Source organism: Heliangelus exortis, chromosome 2, assembly GCF_036169615.1.
Source record: "Heliangelus exortis chromosome 2, bHelExo1.hap1, whole genome shotgun sequence".
Lineage (NCBI taxonomy): Eukaryota > Metazoa > Chordata > Aves > Apodiformes > Trochilidae > Heliangelus > Heliangelus exortis.
The window spans coordinates 28,763,195-28,790,389 of record NC_092423.1 but is presented as its reverse complement, the minus strand read 5'-3'; the positions used below and the strand labels follow the sequence as shown (position 1 = coordinate 28,790,389).

Here is a 27,195-nt window from a genome sequence, read left to right as displayed (position 1 = left end):
TTCCCCCTTTTTCTCCACTTTTTTTCACTTTTTTCCACTCCACCACCCTTTTCCTTCTCACCCTCCCCCACACACACACTTTTTTCCCTCTCACTGGTGAGGCAGACAGGGGGAACATTGGATGAAGAAGTTGTTTTTTATGTAGAGTTAAATGATGTGTTTCCCACAGTAATGCCAGCTCTCAGTTCAACGTAACATAGTGTAACTATTTAATAACAAAGATAATTAAAATTGCCAGAAGAAAAACTGTTAAATACATGTGAAAGATAATAAGATGAAGTATGGAAATAACGCAGTGGTTAGTACAGTACAATTTAATGAAGCACCATTTGTTTCATGTTGTTATTCACAACCTCAAGTACTAATTGAATTAGTTTCTACTAAAGGTGTCAAGTTTACCACTTCTAAAATGGTGGGAGAAGAACGGAGTAGGAGCAATTATTTCAGATCTGCATAGTTTGTGTCTGCCAAAAAGAAGAAATCTGTAGACAGAAATAGATTCAGGCTATCTGCTCTAGTACAGTTGTCTTAGTGCTTAAGAAGTATATACTGCCCAGTAATTCATGGAAGACGATTTGAATCCTTCTAAAATTATCATGTCTAAGATCTGCTTAAATAGAGTTTTGGTAAATATAAGAGGTCTTAGTAATATCCATGGCACTTACCAAAAATCCAGCAAAAACAATGGATTAGTCTACTGTATTCATTTGGCTCTGGAGCAATTGCCTTGCTAGAATATAGTTTGTTTTGGAAGGACCATCCTTGTTAGCATGGCCAGTTAAGGAAGGGCAAGTAGGAGAGAGCTCCAGAATATTTTCATTAGCAAAGCTGTAATAGAAAGTGAATGCCTAATGCAGCTCTAAGTAAATTATATTTATGAAGAATAATTAAGCATTTGCTATCCTTCCCTTTTAGAGACAAACTTTCTAGGGAACTTGCATTTATTTAAACGTTAGCAGTTTGCATCTTTTATACATGGTAGAAACAGAACCAGAAAATACCATTAAGCAAGCTTCAACATGTCCATTTGATGTTTTAGTATTATACTGTGAGTTTCTTCAAAAGAGATATAGATTAGTTTATCCTCACTTAGAGAAGAAACCAGTTAACACAATGCCACATAAGGCATAATATCAGTCATGTGAATCTTACAAAAGCCAAAGGCAGGCAATAGTATTTGCATTTAATGAAACAGTGATTTTCATAACGTAGCTAACTGAAGGAAAGACAAACCTTATGCCAATAAAAATCTCATCAGGTGATAAATCTGATAGAGCATCTCAGTATCCTTGTCACATAGAGCTGTCGTAAACAAACTACTGATGAGACAATGATAATAATTAACATAGTGTTAATGGAACATACACGCTCACAGCTATTTTTCAGCTACAGTGAGTTGCATGAATGCCAGGCAGGGCATGTGGCATAACATCATAACATGCTTCTTTTTTCATTTGCTGTGGTAGCTGTTGGATCTCTTCTTATTTTCAACCACAGATCCATGATGTAATCTGATTATATTAAATTTGGCCCTCAAAGAAACTGTACATCAAATCATAATATTTATAAATGCCTGATGGAGTGGAATTGCATACTTTCAAAAGCTGGTTTTTGAAGCTGGTTCCCCAAATCACAATTCTCTCCTTCATTGTATGGTTATAATAGAATAATAGACCATTGTTATTGAAGATTAGCCCTGTCAACGAAATAATCTATTTACTGATAAAAGTGGTGTAAAAAACAACAAAAATAATCTTGAGAAGTTAGATGTAGCAAAAGGCATCAGAAGACTTCCTTCCATCCTTCCATCCATCCATCCATGGGTTTGTTCATCACTTTTGGCTAAAATGATGGGATGTTTGCCTGGCAGCCCAAATGTGTTCCCTGTCTGGGACTTCTGGCACCATCATTGAAGAATTGGAGGTTGTTTTTTCATGGGTAATTTAGGCAAATAATGAAACACATTCCACTGTGTTTCTGGGCATGAGGCACAGAAAACTAATATTTGTCTTGATTTCCTGTGTCACTGTTTAGTATCTGATATTAAAAAGAAATACCTCATCTTTGCCTTTTCTTTGTCAGTGTATTATCTGACTGGCATTTCTCCTTGAAATTGTTGTTTGAATCTGTCCAGATGCCACATCTTAGCTTCTTTTCAAATCCTTTCATGACCCTTCTCCTTGGCTTCCCAACTTTTCCAAATATGTTCAGTCAGACAATATAGACTCAACCATTTAAAACTAAATTGAGGAATAAATATGAAATAAATGCAGATAAGACCTGGTAATGTTTTTCTCATCTTTAGTCCTTAGTGTTCTTCTCTTTTTTTGTATGAACCTTGGTCTCTTCCTTGCAACTCTCCCTATGCAAGTAGAAGGTCTTACCTAAGGACTTTGTGAGACTATCCTTGAGTTACAAGTGACTCATGGAACACTGGCAAATAATACTGATTTTTTTGAGACAAATTTTGGTGTGTTTGAATATTTTCAGCCTTAATTCTAAATTCCTGATTATCAGAGTAGCTTGTTCTCTGTTGCAAATGTGTTTGTTGGGCTAAAGAACTTCTTAAAGTTATGGTTTGAACACTCGCTTAGGCAAAGTAGCAAAGGACAAATATAAAGTACCCAAATATATTTTTTTTTCCAAATGACATGCTTTTTGAGGCCTGATGCATGATTTTTTAATATTAGAATTGGCAATACTGCTGTTCCAAATCGGAAAACACTATTATATAAGAAATAGTAACATTGGCATTCTCTCAGGAATCTTTTATCCTTCTAAAGAATAGAAGCCTCTTATCGGATCAATAATGTGGAGAGAAAAAAAAAAAAAAGAAAAGCCAATTTCCATTAAATGTAAGAGGTTTCTGATTCACAGACTATCTTTTTGGTTGGTGTTTCTGACACTATTGTGTCCTGTTTCGTGACAGAGCTTTCTTGTTGCTGTAGGTGTAACAGAAATGACAATAAAAATGCTTCCATAAAGATTACTTTTTTTTTCTTCTGTTGTGACCATCTAGACAGTTCCACATCAGTTTTGGAATGTAAGTTCTTTAATGCTCATAAAGAACTTTATATAAGCCTACTTGAAGGCTTAGAGTACCTGGAGTATCTGATTTCTGTAAGACAGCTCTCTTCGAAGTCAGGGAAGACTTTGCTTGGAAAGGCTTTACTTGTGTAGCCAGGAAAATGTTTCCAGCCTGTGGGATGCAGAGCACAGCTGAGCAAAGCCCTAATCTGAATATGACTTCAAACTTCTGGTATGAGGACATGGCAAGAGGCTAATAGATGGAACAGACAACCCTTACTCTGTACACAGCTTTGTCATCCAGTCCTAAGCAACTAATGTGCATTGATGGTGTCAGCTTGCCATTATAGACTGTACTGTGCAAGACATGTTCTATTTGTAGAGAACAGGTCCTGACATGGGCTAGATCATACTACATCCTATATATGTGCTACTACTGCTTTACACCCCTGTAAGCTGTCTGAATATAGTCTTAGTCATAGAATCATAGAATCATAGTATCATAGAACAGTTTGGGTGGAAGGGACCTTAAAGATCATCCAGTTCCAACCCCCCTGCATGGGCAGGGACACCTCCCACTAGACCAGTTTGCTCAAAGCCCCACCCAACTTGTCCTTGAACACATCCAGGGATGAGGTGTCCACAACTTCTCTAGGCAACCTGATCCAGTGTCTTCCCACCCTCACAGTGAAGAATTTCTTTCTAATATCTAATCTAAATCTACCTCTGTCACTTTAAAACCCTTGCCCCTTGTCCTGTCACTACATGCCCTTGTAAAAATACCTTCCCAGCTTCCTTTTAGGCCCCTTCATGTACTGGAAGGCTGCTGTAAGGTCTCCCCAGAGCTTCCTCTTTTGCATTGTCTCTCAGACTGTCTTCATAGAAGAGGTGCTCCAGCCCTCTCATAATCCTTATGGGCCTCCTCTTGACTCACTCTAACAATTCCATGTCTTTCTTACTTTGTGGGGCCCAGAACTTGACACATTATTCTAGGTGGAGAATCTTTAGGGGGGACAATCATCTTGATTTGGACCCTTCTGAGCTGGCATCTGGGTGACTCATCTGTGAGTCCACTGACATAAAGCAACAACTTTCCCTTGAGCTCTTCAACAGATGTACAACAGCTTGTAAGCAAGGTAGGTCTGGGATCAAGTATGGGCTTGAGCTCATACACAAGAGATACAGAGACTATTGTGCAGCTAGAAATTGCTTAGATCGTAGGAACATACGGCAGTTTGATTGATGTAAGTTCCATCAGTTCACTTTAAACATAATATCTTCTGTAATTTTGTATAATTAATTTAAATTTATTATTTTGCATTTAAGAAGAGACATAAAAAATGGTAGATAACATCGGAGATGTTATGTCATCTTTCTGTTTTTAAGTTAGCTTAAAGTATCATCTGTGCAGTGGTTTAACACCAGAAAGAATGATGTATGATTTTCAGTCTAATGTTAATTCTGGTAGAAAGCCAAAAGAGGTTACATATTTGCCAGAAGAGAACTTTTCTTATTTATTTATATAATAATGCAAAATCATTATGTACTTTCAGATTTATTGCTAATAATAGAAAAATATTCAGGTGGGGGTTTTTGGTCAGGCTTTTTTAACAATATTAAGAGCTTGTGAGAGATTTAGAAAGCAATTTCCCTAATAAAAGACTTTATTTTAAGGTTGCAACTTCATGGAGTTGGAAACAACCCACAAATATCTTTTGGGGAAAAATCTCAGAGATTATCTGATATTCTTATAATTACTCAAGAGTGAAAAGAGATGGAATCTGTGGAAAAGTTTTGTTAAACTTACAAATGAGACCTGATGCGTAGTGCTCCATAAATCATTTGTAAATTCTATATCAACCTGCACTGCTTGGACTTCTCAACATTTTCCCCTAACTAGCCCAGGTGCAAACAGTTTCCCCAGGAGAGCAGGCTGGTGGAGAATATGCCATGCAGCCCCATCCTGCCTGGAAAGATGGAAGCATCTATAGATTACTTGCACTACCACTGGAGCGTTATCAAACTGTGTCTTGCAAACAACAATACCTGCTGTATCTGAATGCACAAGCAAGCATTAATGCTGATGGAAACCACTGGCTCTATATCTCTTTTTTGCTGACACCTGAGCTTGAAACACTATGACACAGTCCTGCCTCAGCCTAAACAGCTCACTGGGCTTGACAAGGACTCTAATAGAAGACAAGCAGTTCTGCATCGTAAGGCTTTTGATGGAAAACATAAAAGTACTGCTCTGTCTGACCGCTTCTCTGAACAAGCTAGAAAAGTGACAGATTGTCAAAATTAAGTGCCATGTTCTTCACGTGAAAACAAAGCAAACATGATGAAAGCTTTTAGTGATAGGCATAGGTTTAGTTTAGACTGTTTTGCCAGCACCTTGCAACTGTACAGTAATGGTACTTTGTGCGATCCACTGCTTGTGCATAAAGAAAGAAGATTCTTTTGGTAAGCCAAAATTTGTTAAGTTCTTTCCAAAATGGCTTTTCTTCCCTCTAAGCCGTGCAGGATAAATTAGTGTTCATGTGAGTTAAAGGAAGGGCTGCAAAATCCAGACTGAATAAAGTCATATATTGAAAGCTCAAGCTATGGATGTTGGCTTTTGGAGAGCTTTGATTGCATCATTGACAGAAATGTTCTCTAAATCTTGGGGTTTTGAAAAAAAGTTGGAAAATCTGAACTGGCAGAACCAGTACTATTTCTGTCTTTGTTTATTGGTAGCTTGAATAATTATTCTATGAAGTGTGAATTATCTTATTTTCCTTTTTCAGACTTAAAAAATGCAAAAGGAAAACTGCATACATTGTGATAGATGCGTCTAATTTTTCCAATTCCTTAATTTTTCTACTCTTTAATCTAAAATTGATTTTCTTCTGTAAATAATTTTTGCTTTCCAATATTTCTTTATAGGCTTATCTTGTATACGTTTTTTTCCAGTTTGAGAGGTATTTGCTTCATGCTAAGTATTTTAAATTTCAGTCTCTGATATGTTGTTTCCAATCTTTAACTTAAGGGTTTAGTAATATTCCTTTGTTGAAGTAGAATCAAGCTTTTGAATATTTTAAGTCCCACAAGATGTTTTTAGTAAAATCCAAGGCTTGCCTAACTTGTGAGAGGAGCTGCCAGATTTTATTGGCATACTAATAGTCCCAAATGGGAAAATTTGTAATGAGTACATCATTTTAGATGAGTGTTGTGTGCCCTTGAGATGTCTGGTTATGTAACTTAGATGTTTAGGGACTGTAATACAAAAGAAACCGTCAGCACCAAGACAAAGGTCTGGCTGTGAGTTTAAAAAAATAAAGGTTTGTTTGCTCTACCATGGAAAAGAAACAATAGGCTGCATTATTCTTTTTGTATACTGTTCTTAATCCAGATGTTTACCTTTACTGCTCTAAAGGCTGTTTGTCTCCTAATGTTCTTTGTGTTGATGCTTGATTATATCTTACCTTACTTATGTTTTTTCCAGCTAAGCCAAGTGCATAGTGAGAACTGCAAATATTTTGCTGTCTAATCATCATCATAAATCAGAGGCCATAAGACCTGCCTTGTGTTTAGAGGAATCAGCTTTTTTATGGACTGTCTTCCATAATTAATAGCACTTTACTTTGTAAATCAAATTAGCCCACTTTTTCTATAAAGATTTAGTGTGAGATCATTTTTTAAAACACTAAATGACCTTGACAAAAACGAGGGATCAATAACATGTTGATTAGCAGTTTGTTTTCTGTAATATTGGATGTTTCCCCTGTTGTTAGTTTTTCCTGTTGCAAGACTTGTAGAGGTTGCAGGTCATTCATACCTCCTGGTAATGCTGTTTTCCATAAATAGTTAGGTTTACTCATACCTAACACTGATAGATTCACTTAAGCATCTGTGTATGTTTTCCTAATGTGTCCTTTAACCTATACTTTTTAAATTACAAGATTCTGGGGGTGCTTGTCAAATATTTTGCCAGAAATAAGTACAGTTTTGGTTATAACAGAAGATAACTTAGGTTCTGACTGTTCCCTGGGATTTATTTCAGTGTTGCCATGGCTAAAAACTGTGTCAGTTTCTACAAAACCATGTGGTGCAGTGGTAAAACCAAAAGCCGTCCAGGTGTAGATTAAGCTGTAAAACCAGATTTTTCAGGTGTTGTTAGTTCTTCTGTGTCTTAATTCCTTATTCCTTATGAGCAGTATAATTACCATAGCTAGGGGAAGTCTGGGTGCCTTCAGATTGTGAGAGCCTCATTTAAAATGGTGCTGAAGGGCAGTAGGATACTGTAGGATACTTTAAAAATTGAGGGTAGACTTAAGTACCTGTTCTAGTTAATGAGAATAAGAATTTTATCAGGGATGAAATGGAGATATTAAGACTTTTGTTCCTGTCTCAAACAGGCATTAAGCATCAGTACTTTTTATCAAATAAAGAGACTTAAAAAGCAAACCTAGAATATTCCAGGCATCTTTCAGTCAGATTCTTAGGTTTTTAATTTCAGTGTTAAATTCAGTAACATTTCGTTCAGATGTGTTCTATGACATAATTTTCAAGTTTTCAGTATATGCCTGCAGTGGGAGCTCCAGGACATCAGAGGTGTTTGCAACATAGAGCAGAGGGCCTTTCCCAACTCTTGCCTAAACATGATCAGTACTCACTCAAGGATGAAAATAAAAGGCCCACACCAGTTCCTCATTGCTAGCTGGTATTGATGGGTTGGTTTGTTTGGTTTTTTGTTTGTTTGCTTGTTTGGGTTTTTTTGTTTGTTTGTTTGTTTGGGGATTTTTTTGGTGGTTGTTTTTGGGTTTCTTTTGTTTTGTTTTTTTTTTTTTTTTTGTGGAATATACACAGGCCCTCTTGATTCACAAACCTAGTCATATATACAGAGCTGTCAAATATTAGCCAGATCTTCAGGTCCCATGGGTCCCCAGGCCCAGATTGTAGGTTCAGCTATAAGGCACCCAGGTGGCTCAGGGGTTTATGCAATCTGGCCTTGAAAATTTGAGAGGATGGAGAACGCACGACCTCTCTAAGAAAACTATTCTGGTGCCTGCAGGTGTCTTTGTTGAAAACAAAAATAATTTTTAAAATGTCCTATCAGATCCCCTCTTATTTCAATTCATGCTGTTTCTTTCTGCCCCCATACACCATTGTAAAGAAGCTGACTGAAGTCCTGTAGGCATCAGCAGGCTGTTATTTGTTCCCCCAAAACTCATAAGTAGGAATAGTGAACTGGTAAAGAATTGTCTCACAAGCCATTGCTGCAGTCCTCAAAGACCAAAAAACAGAGAATCCCAAAAGCAAACTAAAACCCCCTTCTAAAATACCTGTGGCATCACTGGTTTCTTATAGTGATACAAACCCTCAGGTCCTGTGGAAAAGTAGGGGAGAAATATTTCATAATTATCTTGCATTCCGAAAGAGAAAGGACAAATATAATTTCTGTAAAGTATTTTCGAAGGACACCTTTTTGTGAGGCTTTTTTAGGCTCCTTTTTGTGGCTTTTATTTTTTTGACATGTGTTTTTACCAAACCTCATTCTTTGCCAAAGATTAGTGAAGACTTTAAGGCTCCATTTTGAAGGTGTATAAGCTTTATTTCATACAACAGTAATAGATATCTTCAAAGTGAAATGCACGTAGGAACCTAAGTTCTATTGATTTGCTTTGCAGTGCTGTGTGTAGTGATGAAAAACTTCACTAAACCAAGTGAATTGCTTTAAGAACAGAGCAAAGTTGTTAGCAAGAAGATGGAGGGGGGAACCCTGGATCCTCTCTAGCTGTCACCCAGGGGTGCTGTCAGTACCAACATCAGTTCACCAGAGACAAAGCTGTGCTTTGGGATTTGCTCCTGTCATAAAGTTCCCTTTGTCTGCACAGCACTTCAGTTCAGACTTAACATCTGAATTTAAATGATCCATTATAAGTATCAACTCCTTAATCTTTATGTAGGACTCTGTCAAATCTCCTTTTGATTTGAGGACTGTTTGTCACTCATCTAAATATGTCTGCAATCCAGATAGGCAATTTTGAGAGAAAAAGAATGCTTTCTTATTATAGAAGCTATTTAGCCACTTTCCTGAATAGAGCCATAGCCCCCATCCTTTTCCTGTTTCATTCTTATTAATAATTTCTGAATTAGAGAAAAGAACCTGTGGCAGTTGTGTCTGTGACTCTTAGGTATATTTGTATAAGCCCTCTGAGGGCAGAGTATGAAGCTGTAGATAAAATGGAGCACATTCTCCAGCAGACAGCAGAGTTCGTGTGCATAATTTACAGTATGGATCTAGTCACAGCAACTAGTAAGTGATTTTATATATATATATATATTTTAATGCTTAGAGTATATAGAGAATAATTACTAGGTGTTTTTCTAAAAAAAAAATGTTCAGTTGATACCAAAACTATAGAAATAATAGCATGTTGTGATGGACTGTATAGCTTTATCAGAAAAAAAATGTGTGTGTACAATAAAATGGAGTGCTCAGATCAGAAACTGTGACTCTCCCTGGCTGAGAGCACAGCTCAGATTCTGTGATCTGAGAGTACAGGCTATTAAAACTTCAGCATTTGAAAATGAGAGAGCTTTCTTGTGCACTCTTAGGTAGAGGAAGAGAAAATCATTTTAGTCCAGCAAACATCTGGTAGCTCAGGAATGAAAAAAAAGTACTGATTGGTTCTGACAGCTGCCTGCTTTGCAGAAGAATTTAACCAGAAATATTTGAAACAGATTGATATGAATAATGAACGATTGCATGATGTATGACAGAAATAAACTTCACCACAATTTAACTCATTTACAAAGAAACAATGTTACATATATAAGAAAAATCTGTATTTATTGTTTACCTCTTTTGTGATATTCCATTTTTAATAACCGGGAAAAATATTTTTATAATAATTTTCTGCATCAGGTATTGCAGGTATTTCACTATGAAATAGGTTGAAAGGGATGTCATTGTCCTTTAACTTTAACAAGTGCTGCTGATGGATGTGGTCCATTTAAATGTACAACAGAGAGCTGAACTAGATAACGAACTTATTATTACTCTCTGAGGATTACAGGTTAGTCCCAAAGGAGTGCAGTAAGCTAGAGAAAATCCATATCTACTGGCTAAACAATAGCCAGAAGGCTGACTGGAGATATTGATTTACTTTCTAGGCCATTTAGACCTTAATGGTGGAGAAAAGCTGAAGTGCTGTTTACTTTTCTGCCAGAATCGACCAAACAACCAGTCCATTTTTTACAGACTTTTGATTGATTTTGCTTAGAGGAATTAGAGGTGATTTATTTTTAAGCTGAAAGCAACTCGTAAATATCTCCCACTACACAGGTTCCCTGAGAGTAAATGTTAAGTGGAAATACTTACTGAGAAATACTTAGCTGCAAATCAATGTGAGCAGGTAATACTCCTCGGTAGGAACTGTCAGGTGTTGGACACCTTTCTCAAGAGCAATCGAGCCTCCGATTGTCCTGCAGGAGACACAGTCCTTTTAAAAGTCACAACTTTTGCAAATGAGTATGAACCTGATTGCTTGGCTGATTTTGTGCCAGCTGTACCCTGCTGACTTAGAAAAGGGCCGTGGCTGTGGGAGCATAAGTGGTGCTCAAGGTCAGTAGTGAACAGCTTTAATATTTGATGGATGAAATCAGTAATTTATCAGGTGACAATTGCCCAGGATACTTCATCCTCCCAGCAAATATATAACTGTAAAGAGTAACTCAAAGAAACGTGATACAATTTTGGAGTGAGGCATTTTCAAAATCAGACAAACTTTGAAAAATTCTCCTGAACATACTGCCCCATAGAAAGAGACAGCTGAAGAAAACAAGTTTAGTATTTCCTAAAGACAACCTATCTGGAAAATGTCATAGGTTTATACAAAAGACTGGCAGATGTATTGGAGCTGTGGGTTACCAAAACCATAGAATCATAGGAAATTAGGGGTTGGAAGGGACCTTGAAAGATCATCTAGTCCAACCCCCCCTGCCAGAGCAGGGTCACCTGTATCAGGTCACACAGGAATGTGTCCCCTTGGGGTTTGAATGTCTCCATGGAAGGAGACTCCACAACCTCCCTGGGCAGCCTGTTCCAGTGCCCAAAGGAAAAAGATTCTTTGGCATGTTCTCATGGAAATGACAAAAGTAGAGCTGGTATGTTAATAATATTCCTACATAGAAATCCACATGCAAAGACCTTGTTTTTAGAAGGTTTTGTACACCCTATTTGTTTTAAAGGACATCTTTTGTAGTTAGCATGCTAAGTTTTTACTTAAGAATTTAGTATATACTGTTCAAAGTCCTAAGTGGAAAATTTTTTACTATTTCATACTTAGTTTCTTTGAGCTTTTTTTTTTTTGTGTTATGATTTTGAAAAGTTCACTTCCCTTGTCCCAGCTGTAGTATTGTAGAAATACATTTTATGATTTTTATTACTTTTTTTCAGCTCTAAAAAGTTTGTGGAGGAATGCATTTTGAAAACCTGGCTTAGGTGCTAGGCTTCTATTCTTTAATATACTCTTAAGATACATTTTTTTGAAAGTAAGCCAAGCCTGCAAGCTAAGTTCTGTGAGCCTTATACAACTACAAGTGTCAGTGGAAATATAGAGAACCTTCAGTTCTTATGTAACTACAGTGAGCCTTGTGAAGCAGCATTATATATGCTGATATTTGGGTTTTTTTTCCTTAGAGATACATTCACAGTTCACAGAAAGCTTGCATGTATGTTAGCAAAAAATGTGTAGCTGATGTTTTCTGTATGTCAAATAGCATGTCTAGGAAAAAAAAAAAAATGGGCTCATTTAAGATCGGTTTGTATGTTTATTTTGACTTATTCTTGTTACCTTCTAAATTCAATGTATGAAATTATTTAACCAGAAGAAATTCTAGAGTATTTTAACTTCCATTTAAGAGCAACTTAATTTGAATAAGTTTAGACCAGTTAGAAAATTACTAACTAGCCTAAAATCATGAAGTTTAATACTGAGAAATCCAAGTTCTGCAAGCATTGAAGTGCTTCATTTTATCCATATATATGAATAGTTTTGTTGATTTCCATATCTTAGTTGAATAACATATGCCAAACAATTTGTACTTAAGTTTAGAAAACTGGTTAAACTGGTGCAATTTTCAAGTCAACTAGTCTCTAGAATCCTGCATATTTGAAGAAATCAGATCAATGCCTCCAAAGGACAGTACCCTCATTGACCATGTTTGATTTCCTTATCAAGTTTAAGTCCTAAAGTATTACTGACTTTAAAGCAAAGAATGATTGCTTTCATTTGTCTCAGGAGCTAAAAAGCACTGAATAAGGATGAGGTTCAAAGAAATCTAAATCTGGGGAATTTTTTTTTTTCCCTTGCAAGTGTATTAGGAAAGAAAACAACAGCTGGTAGCATGGAGCTGTGAGAGATTTTTAAAAGCTAGGGTGAAATAATGATTAGAAATGCAATATGGAGCTATGGTATAAGAAGTAAAACTAAAGGCATTGAACAAGACAAATACAATTTCAGCAGAAGCACAGGTCTAATTTACAGGACTTATTGGGTTGCTTAGAATTATCACCCATAAATGTTGTCTCCTCACCAGTTCTCTGTTTGTAGAAAAGAATCCTACTAGATTTCTGCTAAATTTACCATTCCTCTAGTATATGATTATCCAGAGGATTTCTTGAAGTGTTGTGTCCATCCCTGTGAAATGGATCTGTTGCCATGGACTTCTCCAAAGTAGAATATTTCATAGGAGGCACCACCCTATTCCATAGAAGGCACGTAGAGAACAATTGCATGTATTCATTTTAACTCTAATATTGAAAACATACTGATTTCTTCATGATTGTCTGTATTTTAAATTGTAATGGAGCACAGGGATTAAAAAATGTGTTCTTACTACAACATTCTAAGAAGTGAAACAAGTGAAATGCCAGGTGTATAGCAGTTATTTACTAATAATGCAAAAAGATTTTTGATGGAATAAATCTGGGTCACATAGGTTTGTACAGAGGAGCAAAAGCACACCACTGTTCTCAGCTTTACTTTCTGCCTAGTAGCTTGCCTCATCCTTGCCTCATCCTTTTAGGTGTTGTTCAGTGTAAAAAGTTTTCTAAATTTGTATTTCAAAGGATAAGGTGGTAAGTAGTTATAGTAGTAGAATTTATTATTTATACAGCTACCATGTGGACTGAAAATGCTAAGTCCTGATTTTTACTAAGTAAAGACCTTCTGCCACACTAAAAATGCATTCTGAAGTCTCTGCAGATTTATAGAACAGTGTTTTTAACCACAGCTGATGACTGCGTTCAGGAGAAAAAAACATTGCCTATAAATACAGACTCACAAAGATAGCATTAATTGTAGTATTTTCAGGTTTGTAAAAAATCAGTGTCCTTTTGAAAAAAATAACTCATCCTTTAAAAGCAGAAATAAATGTACTGTTATTCAAAACCTGTGAAGTTGCATTTCACAAAGTTTGGCCCACCTGATTCACCTCCCTGCTCTCTCCTGAATGATCTGCACCTGAGCACTGGCAGCTGTGCTGTAACCCTTTTGTAGTAAATGAGGTAGCACAATGTCCATGCATTTTCTGAGGAGAAGGATATGTTGTCACAGAATTAGGTTGAATCATTAGGCTGGAAAAGACCTCTAAGATCAAGTCCAACCATCAGTGACCAGCCAACCAAAACATGTCCTAAAGCACTACTTCCACATGGATTTTGAGCACCTCCAAGGATGGTGACTCCACCACATACCTGGGCAGCCTGTTCCAATGCCTGACCAGTCTTTCAGTAAAGAAATTTTTCCTAATACCCAATCTGAACCTCCTCTAGTGTAACTTGGTTACATTTCTTCTTGTCTTATCTCTGGTTACATGGGAAAAGAGATCATCCCCACCTCCCTACAACCTCCTATCATATAGTTATAGACAGGGATAAAGTACCCCCTCAGCTTCCTTTTCTCTTGACTAAACAATTCCAGTTCCCTCAGCTGCTTCTCGTAGGACTTGTGCTTCGGACCCTTCACCAGCTTCATTGCTCTTCTCTGGATGTGCTCCAGCAACTCAGTGTCCTTCTTGTGAGGGACACAAAACTGAACACAGTACTTGAGATGGTCCTCACCAGTGCCAAGTACAGAGGCACGGTCACTTCCCTAGTCCTGGTTGCCATGCTATTTCTGATACAGGCCAGGATGCTGTTGACCTTTTTGGCCACCTGGGCACACTGCCAGCTCATGATCAGCTGGGTGTTGAGCAGCCCTCCATGTCCTTTTCTGCTGGGCAGCTTCCCAGTCACTATTCCCCAAAGCTGTAGCATTGCCTGAAGTTGTTGTGACCAAAATGCTGGACATGAAACTTTTCCTGGTTGAACCTCATATGTTGGCCCATTGATCCAGACTGTCCAGGTCCCACTATAGAGCCTTCCTACACTCAGGAAGATCAACATTCCCTCCCAATTCAGTGTAATCTGCAAACTCACTGAGGGTGCACTCGATTCCCTCCTCCAAATCACAGAGTCACAGAACTGTCATGATTGGAAAAGGCCTCTCCTAGGATCACTGTATCCAACCACCTACATATCTCCCTCCCTTTTCCCCCTGCCCACCCCAAAAAAGACCACATCCTGATCATTGATAAAGATATATAACCCTATTTGAAAATTCCTAGAAGATGAGAATAGAGAGGACAGAGAGCTTATGTTGCCTTTTGTATTTATGGTGCTACAGGGAACACAGATGGACTGGGTTCAGTTTCTGGGTTTTCCTGTCATAAGTCACTAAAAGACTTAGGTTTAAAGATGCTTAGATGTCTTGTCCCACCTAAATGAATTTGAGGGTATGTTATTTAAGTTATCTTTTAGCAAGCAAAATAAGGAGTAATGAGGCTTTGTTTATCTTGTAGGGGTTGCTGGAGAGGACTCTTTTATTTAGGTATGTTTTGAAAGAAGAAAGGTTTTCAGTTTGAGTCAAGCACTTCAATGTAGGCCTCTAAAGGTGTCTGCTCACACATAAACTAGATGTCAATGTTCTCACTGTAGTAAGTGGAGAACAAGTTATTTCTCTCAATGAAGCCTGGAGAGCCATTCTGCTTACTCAGGTCTGGTGAATCACACCTTCAATGTCATTGAATAGATGTCTTTTTTCTAGTTCAGAGATGGACAAATGTATTGGCATGGCTAAATATGGTGTTAAGCTGAATCTCAGGCAAGGCACCTCATTGTTAAAAGTGGTCTAATCACGTGGGTGGAATCAGGAGGCACTGAAGTTTGAAAAGGGTGAGGCTTCCTAAATTATATGCCTGGTCTTTCTGTAAAAAACAAACAAACAAATGAACAAAATAAAAATTAAAAAAAAACAAACAAAAAAACCAAAAAACCAAAACTTTAAAGTCCCATGAGTCCCAGTCAGAAAAGGAGAGATGTTTAGTCCTGACCCAGTGCTGTCAGGTTTAAATATTTCTGGAGGGATCCTTAGGAGATAAGATTTTGTCAAAGATTTTCTCCTACACAGAGTGTGATTTTTCTCCTGTGTATTCACAGAAGAGCTGCTCATTGTTTCCTTTACAGCATTTCATAGCTTGCTTTTTTTTTCTCCTTAGTCTCCTCATTGTATCCTATTTGGGAATGGTATAAAGCATAGTGTTTCAAGTATATTAAGGGAATCGAGGGATTTTTTTTTTTGGCAAGAGTTGAATAGCAGTATTGAAATACTTCAGTTTTGCAGTGGGAGTTAAAATATTGGATAGAGAAAAAGATTATTTAATTAATAAGTTAATTAAATACTGGAAATAATACTGGTTTATATGTTTGTTTATTTGTTTTCTAAAACAGAACTAGAGTTGTGCATGTGAAGCAGCCAATGAGGAGTTGCTTTTTGCAGACCTGTCCCTGAACCTCTGAACTGCCTTACCAATGGTCTCATTAATTTAAGTACTACTCAGTGTCATATCTGCTTTTACATATCCATATTAGTGGGTAAGAGGAAGGAAAATTGTTTTATTCATCTGACATAATTTAAAGATGACATGTGAATGTCTATGACCTTGCTCTGAGAGAGTAGGTCTATTATAATATACACAGAGAGGGCTTATTTTGTTTGTTTTGTTCTGTTTTTTTTTTTTATAAAAAGAGATTGGTTCTCTAGGACGACCAAGGCTTGTAAATGTGGAACTGTTTATAGGCTTTATTTTTGTTCATGATAAAAACCCTCTTCAGATTAATGAGTCATTGGTTCCTCAGCATCTGCTCCCAAGACTGGGGAATTTGGGAAAAAAACTGAGGAGAAATATGAAGATAAAAATAAGTAGAATGTTAAGAGCAGAAACCTTCATGATGGGGACACAAAGGGTTTAAAAAATGTTACATAAATGTTCATTTAGTAGAGCAAAATGACTGCTAAAATCACAAAGTAAATGTTTTGAGAAACTGGGGGGGTTTCTTGGTCCTACTAACTTGTTTTAATATATTCAAAAGCAAGTGTCAGTAGTCCTTACTTAAAACAGGTATTTCTATCACAGATGAGAAGCAGTCCTCTTTTACATGGAGGAAATATCTTGTAAACTGTATCAGTCAGGTATCATACTGTTTTATTATAGCTGGTTTTTACACCAGGTGCTGTAGGTTAACCTTCTGTAATTTGTCTCGGTTGAGTATACTAATTTTCTATAACTCTAGGAGAGATACATTATCTTTTTTTCTCATGAATGTCTTGTTGCCTCTTGGCACAGAACAGATGCAGGCTGAGGCACAGCTCAAAAGTCATCACATTCCTCTTGCATGATAGCACCTAGCATGTACTCTGAGGCTCTTAAAATTTTTGGAGTATTGTGTTTATATTTCAATACGGGTGTTTTTATTTGAATTTTAGGATAAGATTCTCCTCTGTATAGATGTTAGTAGTGGGCTTCTCTATATAAGAATTTGTAGTGTAATGAGGATATGTAAGGAAGGCATCATAGTTACTCCAATGAGAACAGGTTTCATAGCTACTTAGTGAAGAATGTGGGTAATGGATATGACTACTGGCCTGGTTTTGCTCATCTGTTTTTCTGGTAGCCCTAGCAGAGAAAGTGGTTCCAATCTGGAAGCCATTAAGCACTTCTCCAACACTTCATTCAGTTTTTTATTGTAAGCCAAAGGCTTTGTCCCTGAGAACTCCTCACTGTTAGGAAATTAGGACTGTTTTTCTTTTCCTCTGTGCATCACTTTAGGTTTATCCACATTAAATGTCATCTCCATTTTTATACCCCAGTCACTCAGTACTGTGAGGCTCCTTTGAAACTCTTCATGATTTGTATTTGTTACTGGAAGCAGTCAGTGAACAAGGCATCCAGGAGAATGTTCTTGGATGGACATGGGAGCACAGCTGAAGGCAGGAGTAGAACTGAACAGGGAATGGGGGCAGCCAGTTAGAGCTGGAATGAACTGCAGATAACTTGCAGAAAAATCAGGCAGAGAGCTGGAGAAGTGGGGCAGGCAGGAGGGCAGTGGAAGCTGCAGGCCAGCTGCATACAGAAGTGCAAGCTACAGTGCAGAACAATACTATAAGGTATGAAAGAAAATGGAGTCTAATAAATGTCAGGAAGAGATGAACTCACTGTGTTACTTAATGGTATAAGCTTTTATGGGGTAGCTTTCCAGCTGTGGGTTGTGTTGTTTTATGATAAGGTGAAAATGTTATTTATTCTGACAAAGTGGAACTTTCTTTCAGGATTTTAAGTTTTCTGCACTTCTCTAACAATCTCTGCTTATGCTATGTGCTGTAAGAGATTAACACTTAGATTTGCCATAAGTACAGTTGGTAATGGAATAAGAAAAAATTGACAAAGATGTCTCTATTAAAATCATGCCAGTCACACATAAATCTCTTATGGATGTGCATCTCCACTGGCTATTTCCTTACCTTTGCGTATGATTCATTATAAAGCAGAACAGGAATTATATGATTGTTAAGACAGAAGTGGAAAGAAAAGAAGAACATTAGAAAAAGTCATACATTCTTATTAATATATATTATGTGCAGCAATGAAATCATTTTTACCCAAGTATAAAATTACCTAGATAATAGATTTATGAACAGTAAGAAAAGATGGAAAATATGTTGTCTCTTGAAAACTTGTGTGAGGGGAATAAGACTTGATAAAATATTCTTTATATTGAATTGTAGAAAGCATTAAGGTATTTTTTTAGCAACTGATGTTTTATTTATTTTATCAACTATTTAGTATCTAATTAGATAAAATCCAATGCATTAGCATCAGCGCACTTCATTAGCAGAAATACAAAGTACACAGTGACAAATAATCTCCTGTAAAATTTATTTTACTTGTTCTTGACTGTGTGTCTCACAAGCTGGAGCTCAATAAACCAGAAGCAGCAACTTCAGACACATCTTAGAAAACTTCTCTATGACCTGAGAAAAATCAGATGGTAAAGATTCCAGGCACTTCTATTCCCAATTGCAGGAATAAATTTCTACAGCTGTTAATGCTCCATTTGTTCCTGGGTGTAGGAACATGAATGGACTGAAAACCAGCAATGGGGCTTCTTCTGTACTGGAGTTGTTTTAAATGAAATATCGAATCTTGAACTCTGATAATTAGGACATAGCCATGATTAAAATAAACGAATTGTGTTTTGCTTTTTTTGTTTTTTATTTTTTTCCATTTGGTATTTTTATTTTTAAAGAGCATAATTTTCTCCCATGAATTTGGCTAGTAAATACTTTTTTCTTTTTTGCCCCAATTTTATTTCATGCTATAAACCATCTGAATTAAAATCATAGAATCATAGGATGATTTCAGTTTGGAGGGGCCTTTAAAGACATCTGTTTCAAACCCCTGCCATGTGCAGGGGCTTTTTTTTACTCAGTCAGGTTTCTCAAAGCCTGGTCCAGGCTGACTCTGCACCCTTCCAGTCACGGGGCAGCCACAGCTTCTGTGGGCAACCTCTTCCAGTGTTTCACCACCTTCTTCCCAAAAAACTTCTTCCTCGTGTCCTATCAAAATGTACCCCTTTTCAATTTGATAGGCTCATAAATAATAATAAACCTTGCTTAGAGCTAGATGATTCCCACCTTTATACTGCATGGAATTTTATACTGTTCTTCAAAGTCTCTGGTACTAAGCACTGTCAGGGACAGAGTACTGAAACTGATGTTCAGCTTTTTGCCCAGTATGGGCAAAAATGACCTTATTATCTGTATTTTCAGGCTGCAGAAATATATGTTTTTACTTTAGATTCCTTCAGGATTTCTTTCTTATTTTCTTCCGTTCTCTATTTTATCATCATTTTTCTTTCAGCATTGCAGAACTTCAATGCATTTTGAAATTAGATTCCTATCTTTTTCTCATTCTTCTTTTTTTTTGATTCCTCTATTTTCCCTGATGATGATCATCTTTCTTTTTTTCACACATACCTGCCAACCACTTTTTCCCCTTGGACTCTTCACAGTTTCTCCTCTGTGGAAATACACTTCTGTCTCGCATCTCCATTTCTGCAAACTTCTTTAGTATTTTTGGGTCCCTGCAGAGGTGGCTCTATATGTTATTCCACATTTCCTTGTAACAGAGGACAAAAGAGTGAACAAGGAGGAAAAGGGAGCCAGAGAGACCTGTTTTCTTTTAAATGCTTACCTTGAATATATGGTTCTGAGAACCTTCCAGAAATGTGAATATGATGATAACATCCATTCTCTATGCCTTCTTTCCTACTCTCCTTTTTTTTTTTTTTTTCCCTAAATTTATTTTAATTCATTACATTCGGTATGATTGTTCATGAATGCTGCTCAGAATGTGAGTGTTATACAGGAAAAATTATGAGTATATGATGTAGACTGAGGCCAAGGCCTCTTGACACTCATAAACAAACCACATTTCTGAAACATAATTGGCATATCTTTTATTAAAAAGCATTTTCACAAGGCAGTGATTAGGGATTATATTTTGGAGAACAGTAAAGTGCATGGAGGGAACCAAGTGTTGCTTGTCTGTGAATAGATATTCTTGCACAGATTTGTGTATTGCAGAACATTGCTTCCTGGGAGTGGACTTTTCAAGGAATTTATCATGGAAAAATGAAGAATTCTAGTAGTTTCCTGGGAAGAAATCTGTCCTCAGTTTAGATTAAGGAAAAAATAATTACAGATCTAGAGAGAAAAAAAATTGTTCTTTTTCTGCCATATGAGAATATTGAAAATAAAGCTTTCCCAGAGTGTATTTCCAAATGCTCATAATATAGTTAAATTCTGTATATATTTTCATGCAGATGGCCTGAGGCATATTCTTGATGTAAGGCCATCCTTGTGCTAAATTTGAAATCTCTGCTCAGAAATTGTAGCTGTATTAAATAAGTTCAAAGTGTATGTTATGAAGCACACTTAATAGAAGTAAATAAATGTGTTTTTTCAGAAGTCAGTTTCAAAAATGATCAAAATATTTCAGCTGAAATTTTATAAAAATTGCAGTCAAATTTCCTGATTTAGAAATTTTTAACTCAAGTCATTGAAGCTTGGCATTGCAGAACTAAAATTAAGTGGAAATTTCTAAATATAAAGAGTAAATATAAGAAGTGTGAACTGAATGTAGTAGAAAGTGTTACAAACTGTACCAATAGGAGATCACCCCAACTCTAGACCCTTAACACCAGAATATGAATTTATTTCTGAAGTTTAAAGATATTCCACTTTTTTTTTGTCACAACCTTTTATCTGCAGCCTATAGCTGGTCTATTGTTACACATGTTGTGACAGAATGTGCACACTGCAATGAAGTATAGATGTTCTTCAGGTGTAGAATAAAATATTTACTATTTCCATTTTTAGGTACAGGACAATTTTTCAATGACATGCCATGTAATTGCTTAATCAGAAAGGTTATATAAAATAGTTTTAGCAGTAGGGGGGTTTCTGATTAACTGATAATGGAGCAAACCTGTATCACAGACTATTTTGATCATTTTGCCTTGATTACCAAATACAAGTCTGAACTTTTCCAAGAAGCATATCCAAATTTCTGTGTCTGGTATTTAACCACATCATAGAAACACTGCAGGAAATTACAGTATTAGCCTTAGCATAGTGTATTACAAATTTCTTTCATCCCAGTTTAAGATTGTTCAATTTATCAGAAAATGAAACACCGATAACATAAAAGTTTTTTAGGCTCTTGCAGTAGTTCTGTTTTGTTCCTATATCCATAGACTATATACATTGTGGCTTACTGTAATTCAATGTCAGTATTAGATATGTCATCCTTTAATCATTGATGTTTTATTTATATTGAATGTGGGAGAAGTTCACTCATCATCTAAATGGACTCTTCTAATTGCTTCTGTCTTGATAAGTAGATAAGTTTCTCCTTTTTGAAAGAGGAATGCAAGTGAAATATATAAATTTAGAAATATTTTTATTAGAAAAGTTGGTATATTTACTATAATAATGAGTGTTCTTATGGAAATTTTGGTGTAATTTTTCTTGACTTTATGTTTTGCTTTGGTTTTGGACGTATAAAAAATATATAATAGTTTTCTGCTCAATAGAAATTATGAAAGCATTTGAATAAAAACATGCAATCTAATCTATTTAAGGGCTGGTAAATGGGAGTTGGTAAATCCTTTTGAAAATTAAGTTTAAAATTATATCTACCTAGAGCTATCTTTGTACTGGAATAAACTGTCAAGTAGATCTCTAAATAAAATAGAGATAGTAAACTAGGGAAGGGAGAACAGGCTCATAAGACTGTATTTTGGGCCTAAGTGTATCTTATCAGGTATATTGGAATGACATCTACCATCAAAACCTCACCTGATAAATGTACTTAATCTTTCATTCTGTAATTCTACAAGACTTTGATTTATAGACCTAAATTCTCTAGTAAACCTTGAGTGCACTGACAGTGCTGTGGTTTTTCTTGTTGTTGAACTCAAAATACATGAATTTGATTCAATTTATTCTGAATGAATCTAAAATCTATCTATGTATTTTATCTTTGTGCAAGTCAAAGATTTTATTCTGTAACTGCTAAGAAGTCAATTTAAAGCAGGCTTTTCAAGAAAAAAAAAGAAAAGATGTTTCATCTGAGGTGAAAATAACTAGAGAAAGAGTAAAGGCTCTCAAAGGAGAAGATCCAAAGGCTTATTTTAATAACAGGATTAAAACAAATTACGTCTTTTTCTGAATACTTCGATATTATTCTTTTTTTTTAATTATTCATTATTCATTGTCTCTGTGTAGAAAGTAGCAGGAAAATAGCTACATCCAGACTTTCCAGAGGGACTCAACAGGAATTCAGTACTTCATTCGCACTTGTTTGGAAATTGAAAGACTCCACATTTCTTTATGTGCATTGGCATATATAGAGAAGTTAACCCTGATTTAAGATGTCAGTGTGCTGACTGATCTGCAGGTATAGAAGGAACCTACATCACATCACTTCTCTTCATTGACACTTGAAATGTGGAAGCTGAATCTGGTCTGAGCTCTTCTGGTTGTTGGAGCTCTTTTCAGTATATGCTGTTGATCCCAGAGCAGGTTCTCCAAAGCAGTTCTGAAACATTTTCAAAGCTGGAAATGCCTGTAACTTTTTCTTCACATATGTGTTAGTTCCTCTCATATTATTCTTCTGTTCTCCATGCCATGCAGGCTGCTAGGTTGGACATTGCTACACACCTCTGGTACAGTGCCAGAACTACTGTAGTGCCCCTCTCCTTTTGTAGAATGTAAGAGCAATTAAGTGGACTTTAAGAGCCACTAGGCAGACTTCTATGTGTAATTTGATGTATGTACAAAGGGTAGGATTTATACTTTTACTGTCATGTTTGACACTCCTCTGCATCTGTGTTTCACTCTTTTAGCTCATGCAAACCCAGTCATTTTCAAGTCCCAAACACACTGTGCTGTGTCTGTGTCGGAAAACAGTTTATACAATTGGATGAACTGTGTTCATATCTGATTCCTGAGTGTGAATAATGAATTCTAATTCAGTGTCTTTTTTTTCTTTTTCTCTTTTTAGTTTAGTTTCTTGTTTTGTTGTGGAATAATAATTACTCATGAGAGTTAAACAAAATGGCACATACTTATTTGAAATGATACTGCTGGAGTCCTGATTATATTTAACAGTATGCAATAAATCTGGTAAAACAGAAGTGCACTCTTTATGTATTTAAGAAGAAAAAAGTGTAATCGGTGCCTGCTGTCATGATAAACTAAGCCATTTACTAGCATTTATATCTAGTTTATTTTTCTGTAGAATCTGTTAGTGAACTTCAAGATGCAGGTCCCATCGCCCATTTAAAATGTGTCTATGAGTTAATTACATGGTAATACAGCTCTCCTACTGCAAAATACCTAAAGATTGTTAGAGATGGAGTTTTAGTTGAATATCTCATCTGTAATCGTGAACAATGAGCTTTTACCTTTACCTTTAGCTAACTTAGGGCCAGCTACATTTTTGTGTTGGCTCTGCCTCGTGGTAGGAGTGCCTTGCTTGCACATTATAGTACCCTGCAGGATACAGATTTTAACCGTGAATCAGAAATCGTATAGTAGGCGTAAGGCATGAAATAAAATCTATACATTTTTCTGTGGCATGTCACTGGTTAAGTGACAAAAATATTCTGATAGTCACTGAAAAAGAAAAGTCAAAGGTACATTTGAACCTGTCAGTTCAACACATTCCTGTTATCCCTTTAGGGGATATCATACAACTTGACACCAACATTTAAGCTTTGAAAATTATGAGCTCATCTATTTCAAATGGGATGTCACATGTTCCCAAGCCTTTGCCATTACTTATAATGGAAGACAGGATGATCACTTTTGTCACATATTGATAGTGAATAAGATCTTTCTTTTTTTCTTTTTTTTTCTTCTTTCAGAATGAAGAACAAATTTTGGTATTTTGAATTTGGCACTTCGGAAACTTTCTCAGCCACCTGTAAGAAGCTGCATGAATCTGTAGAAATAGAAGTAAGAAACTAATTGTTGCCTTTGTTCTTGAAATGTCACTAGTTTGACTGAAATGCAGGGAGCAAGGGTACAGAGTGCCTGAATCCAACAAGGCAAAGAGCAGTGCACATCTTTTCGGCCCTATATTCCAAAATATTATTTTTATCATGTCTATTTGTAGTGTAGCCATGCACACTGGAACAAAGTTCAGTTTGAGGATTAGTGAAGTCTTAATACAGTAGATGGGGTCAAGAGGTGAAATATAACATTAGAAATCAATAGGGAGTGTGACTAGGTCAGATGGAAAAATGAAAGTGTGTTGGAGAAAGTGAGAGCTTCTGCAGGATTAAAATTTAAAAAAAATAAAAAAACCCAACCACCTTATTATTTCTAGGTCCCAAGTTTCTGTAACCTTTAAAACTCAATTCTCTAAAATTGTACTTACTTTCCTGAATAAAGGTTAAAGAATATATATTTTTTGAATCATTCCCCTTCATTAACTATCTATTCTCTCTGCACAAGGGGTCATCTTGCCATTATACATTGAACATTAACTGAAAAGACTCAGAACAGTTACAGAGAAAATAAGAATTTAAAATAATGTGCTACTGCTACTTTGATGGCTGGTAGAATAAGTGGCTACATTACATCATAAACTGTTTGGGGGGCTGATATTTATGAATAAGTAAATGAAAAATTGGAAATGGCTGAAGGTAAAAACCTGAGAATTTAAGTTAAATAATGAAATAATTTCTCAAGAGGATTATGGCACTTTAATGAGAAACTGCACATGTCCATGGAGTATTTGTATAGTAGTAGCATGAGGCACTCAAAAGAGCTGTGAGAGGCTGGTCAAAGCCTCCTGAAAGGCAAAGCCTGGAATCATGTTGAAGGGACTATGAACCTGGTAGCAGAACAGTAGCAAAGAAACTGAGGCTGAAACTTTAAGACCTGTGGTACCAGACTTGCCTGTTATTCTGTTTTTCTGTTTTTCCACTTTTCTTTTTAAAGTGGAAACATGGTCTGTACATGTTTAATAAAAAAAATTTAAAAAAAAAAAAATTTAAAAAAAAATAATCCCTAAAACTCTGGGGGAAAAAAAAAAACGTCCAGCTGGCTTCCCAGGACAGTGCTTCCCACACTTGGGTTTAAGTACATGTTGCCTTAAAAATATTTGGTTAGCTATGGGAAGAAATGCTTACCTGATTTTATTTGGTTCAAGTATACTGCAAGTTAAATGTGCCTTTTAATTAAATCCAAATTGATGGGCAGGCTTTCTTGATAAATTTTCCTCACTGGCAAAAATCTTACATACTCAGATATTATCTTCTTAAACCATCTATTTTTAACCATTGAATGAGTGACAAAATTTTGACATTACAAAGCAAACAAGTACGTATACAAGTTTGTAATGCCGGTGATACCAATTATTATTGGTATTATTGGTATTATTATTGGTATTATCATTATTACCAGTTCATATCAATAACACTGTTACTACCAGTTAAGTGATACATTGCCAGTGTATGAGACATGTTTGGTAACATTCACTTCATCTCTCCTGGTCATTGTCATCAGTCTTGGAGTTAGGAACAAATATCATAGGGGAAATAGTTTCCAAGGTGTGTACACAAGAAGTGTTAGGAGGTAGATATTTATTTAGTATTTAGAATAAGTAAATTACATTTAAATGAGCAGTGCTTGTCTGTGTGCTTGTATCTAGTGTTTCTTGTTTGAACGTCATAAACACCTGAGAGTAGCTCTGTTTTCATCTAATTTTTAACCTGCTGCCCCTTGCTTGGGGACAGTGCTGTAAATGTGGTGCCACATTTCACTCTGAATAAAATTCACAAGGAATGCATTTGCTCTACAATAAAATTTTCTGTGAACAAAGCACATAAAGGTTAAGGCTCTCTGTATCTGTGATCAGGGAGACATTGAGCAAACATTCGTTCTATGGGTAAATATTTTTTCAACCCTATATTTGATTTCTAAACCTAATTGAGCTTGCTATTCCAGATATAGATTACTGTATATTTTCTTCTGTGTGAGGTGCAGAACAAAGTTTGGACTCTAAATTCTTAAGTTATTCAGAATAAGCGATGTTTTTATTTCTAAACTGTGATCCAAGAAATTGAGGAGAGAGGTTCTAAAGGGAAAAAAAAAAAAAAACAGGAAACAAAAAACAAACAAAAAACCGAGGCTTACGACATCAAATTGTAGAGCATTTACACTTTATTTCCAATTCACAAGAAAGAGACAGGCATGTGAAAGTTGTTCAATGAGAATAGGCACAGATGCAGTGTCAGTGAGGATGGCTTGATCCATTCCTGCAGCACAGTAAAAATGTTGTGGGACCAGAGGAAGCCTTCTCTGCTACCTGGTATTAATGGGTGAGGGAAAGAAGTTTAAACAATTGCATACTGTTGCATGAGACTGCACTTGGTTACACAGCAAAGCCTAAATCTCAGCTGTTTGCAGACGTGAGTATGTTCTGAGCTGAGGGATGATCTGAAAATATTTTTTATATTGAAAGAAGGGTGAAAGATAGTGCCTGAAAAGAGACTGAGGCCAGGAAAAAAGCAAATAAGAAGTAAAACAGTGTGCATTTTGAATCTAGGCAGGCATACTCCACATTTTAAAAGCATGCTTTTATTTTTGGTAGCATCACTGCATTATCTGAAACCTAAAAAAAAAAAAAAAAAGGAGCAGGACACATTTGTGTTTTGTAGTTATAGTGTATGAATGTGTTAGGACAATGCAGAGCTACCTGTAGCGCAGTCTTGTCTGTGTGTGAACAAAAGAAATCCTCCTTTACTAATTCAGAAAGTTCCTCGTCACTGTGGGATTCTGAGGCCTCATCAAATAATTGTCTTAGTGTACTACCTGCTGTGTTCAATATTGAGTGAAAATGGAAGGCAGACCCTGCACCATCCTATTTCACAATTCTTCTTTTATTTAAATAATTCCAGTCAGTTTGGGGGATGCCAGACCTTTATAAATTAACAGCAGGGAAATACCAAAGGTGTCAGATTGCATATTTATCATCTTTCTCTTGTAATACTTAAATATGTATTAAGAAGTGACTGACATAAATTAGGCAGATTTCAGAAGCCACAGGCCGTGGCTTGTAGAGGACCCCCTTCTGCTTGACATTTCATCCTTGTCAAAGATCAAATTATTTTAATTTAGGCTGCAAATTATAAGGAATGAAGACTTCTTTGTGGGAATTCCCTGT

At 36.2% G+C, this 27,195-nt stretch overlaps 1 protein-coding gene across 4 annotated transcripts in view; it reads left to right on the top strand.

Moving 5' to 3' along the window:
• The window catches only part of DGKB (diacylglycerol kinase beta), a 327,271-nt gene that overhangs the window by 222,269 nt on the left and 77,807 nt on the right, over positions 1-27,195 (top strand). For all 4 annotated transcript variants that reach the window (XM_071735359.1, XM_071735357.1, XM_071735360.1 and 1 more), the window contains one exon: positions 23,888-23,978. In XM_071735359.1, the coding sequence (XP_071591460.1) occupies positions 23,888-23,978 (91 nt within the window). The remainder of the gene's footprint in view (positions 1-23,887; positions 23,979-27,195) is intronic.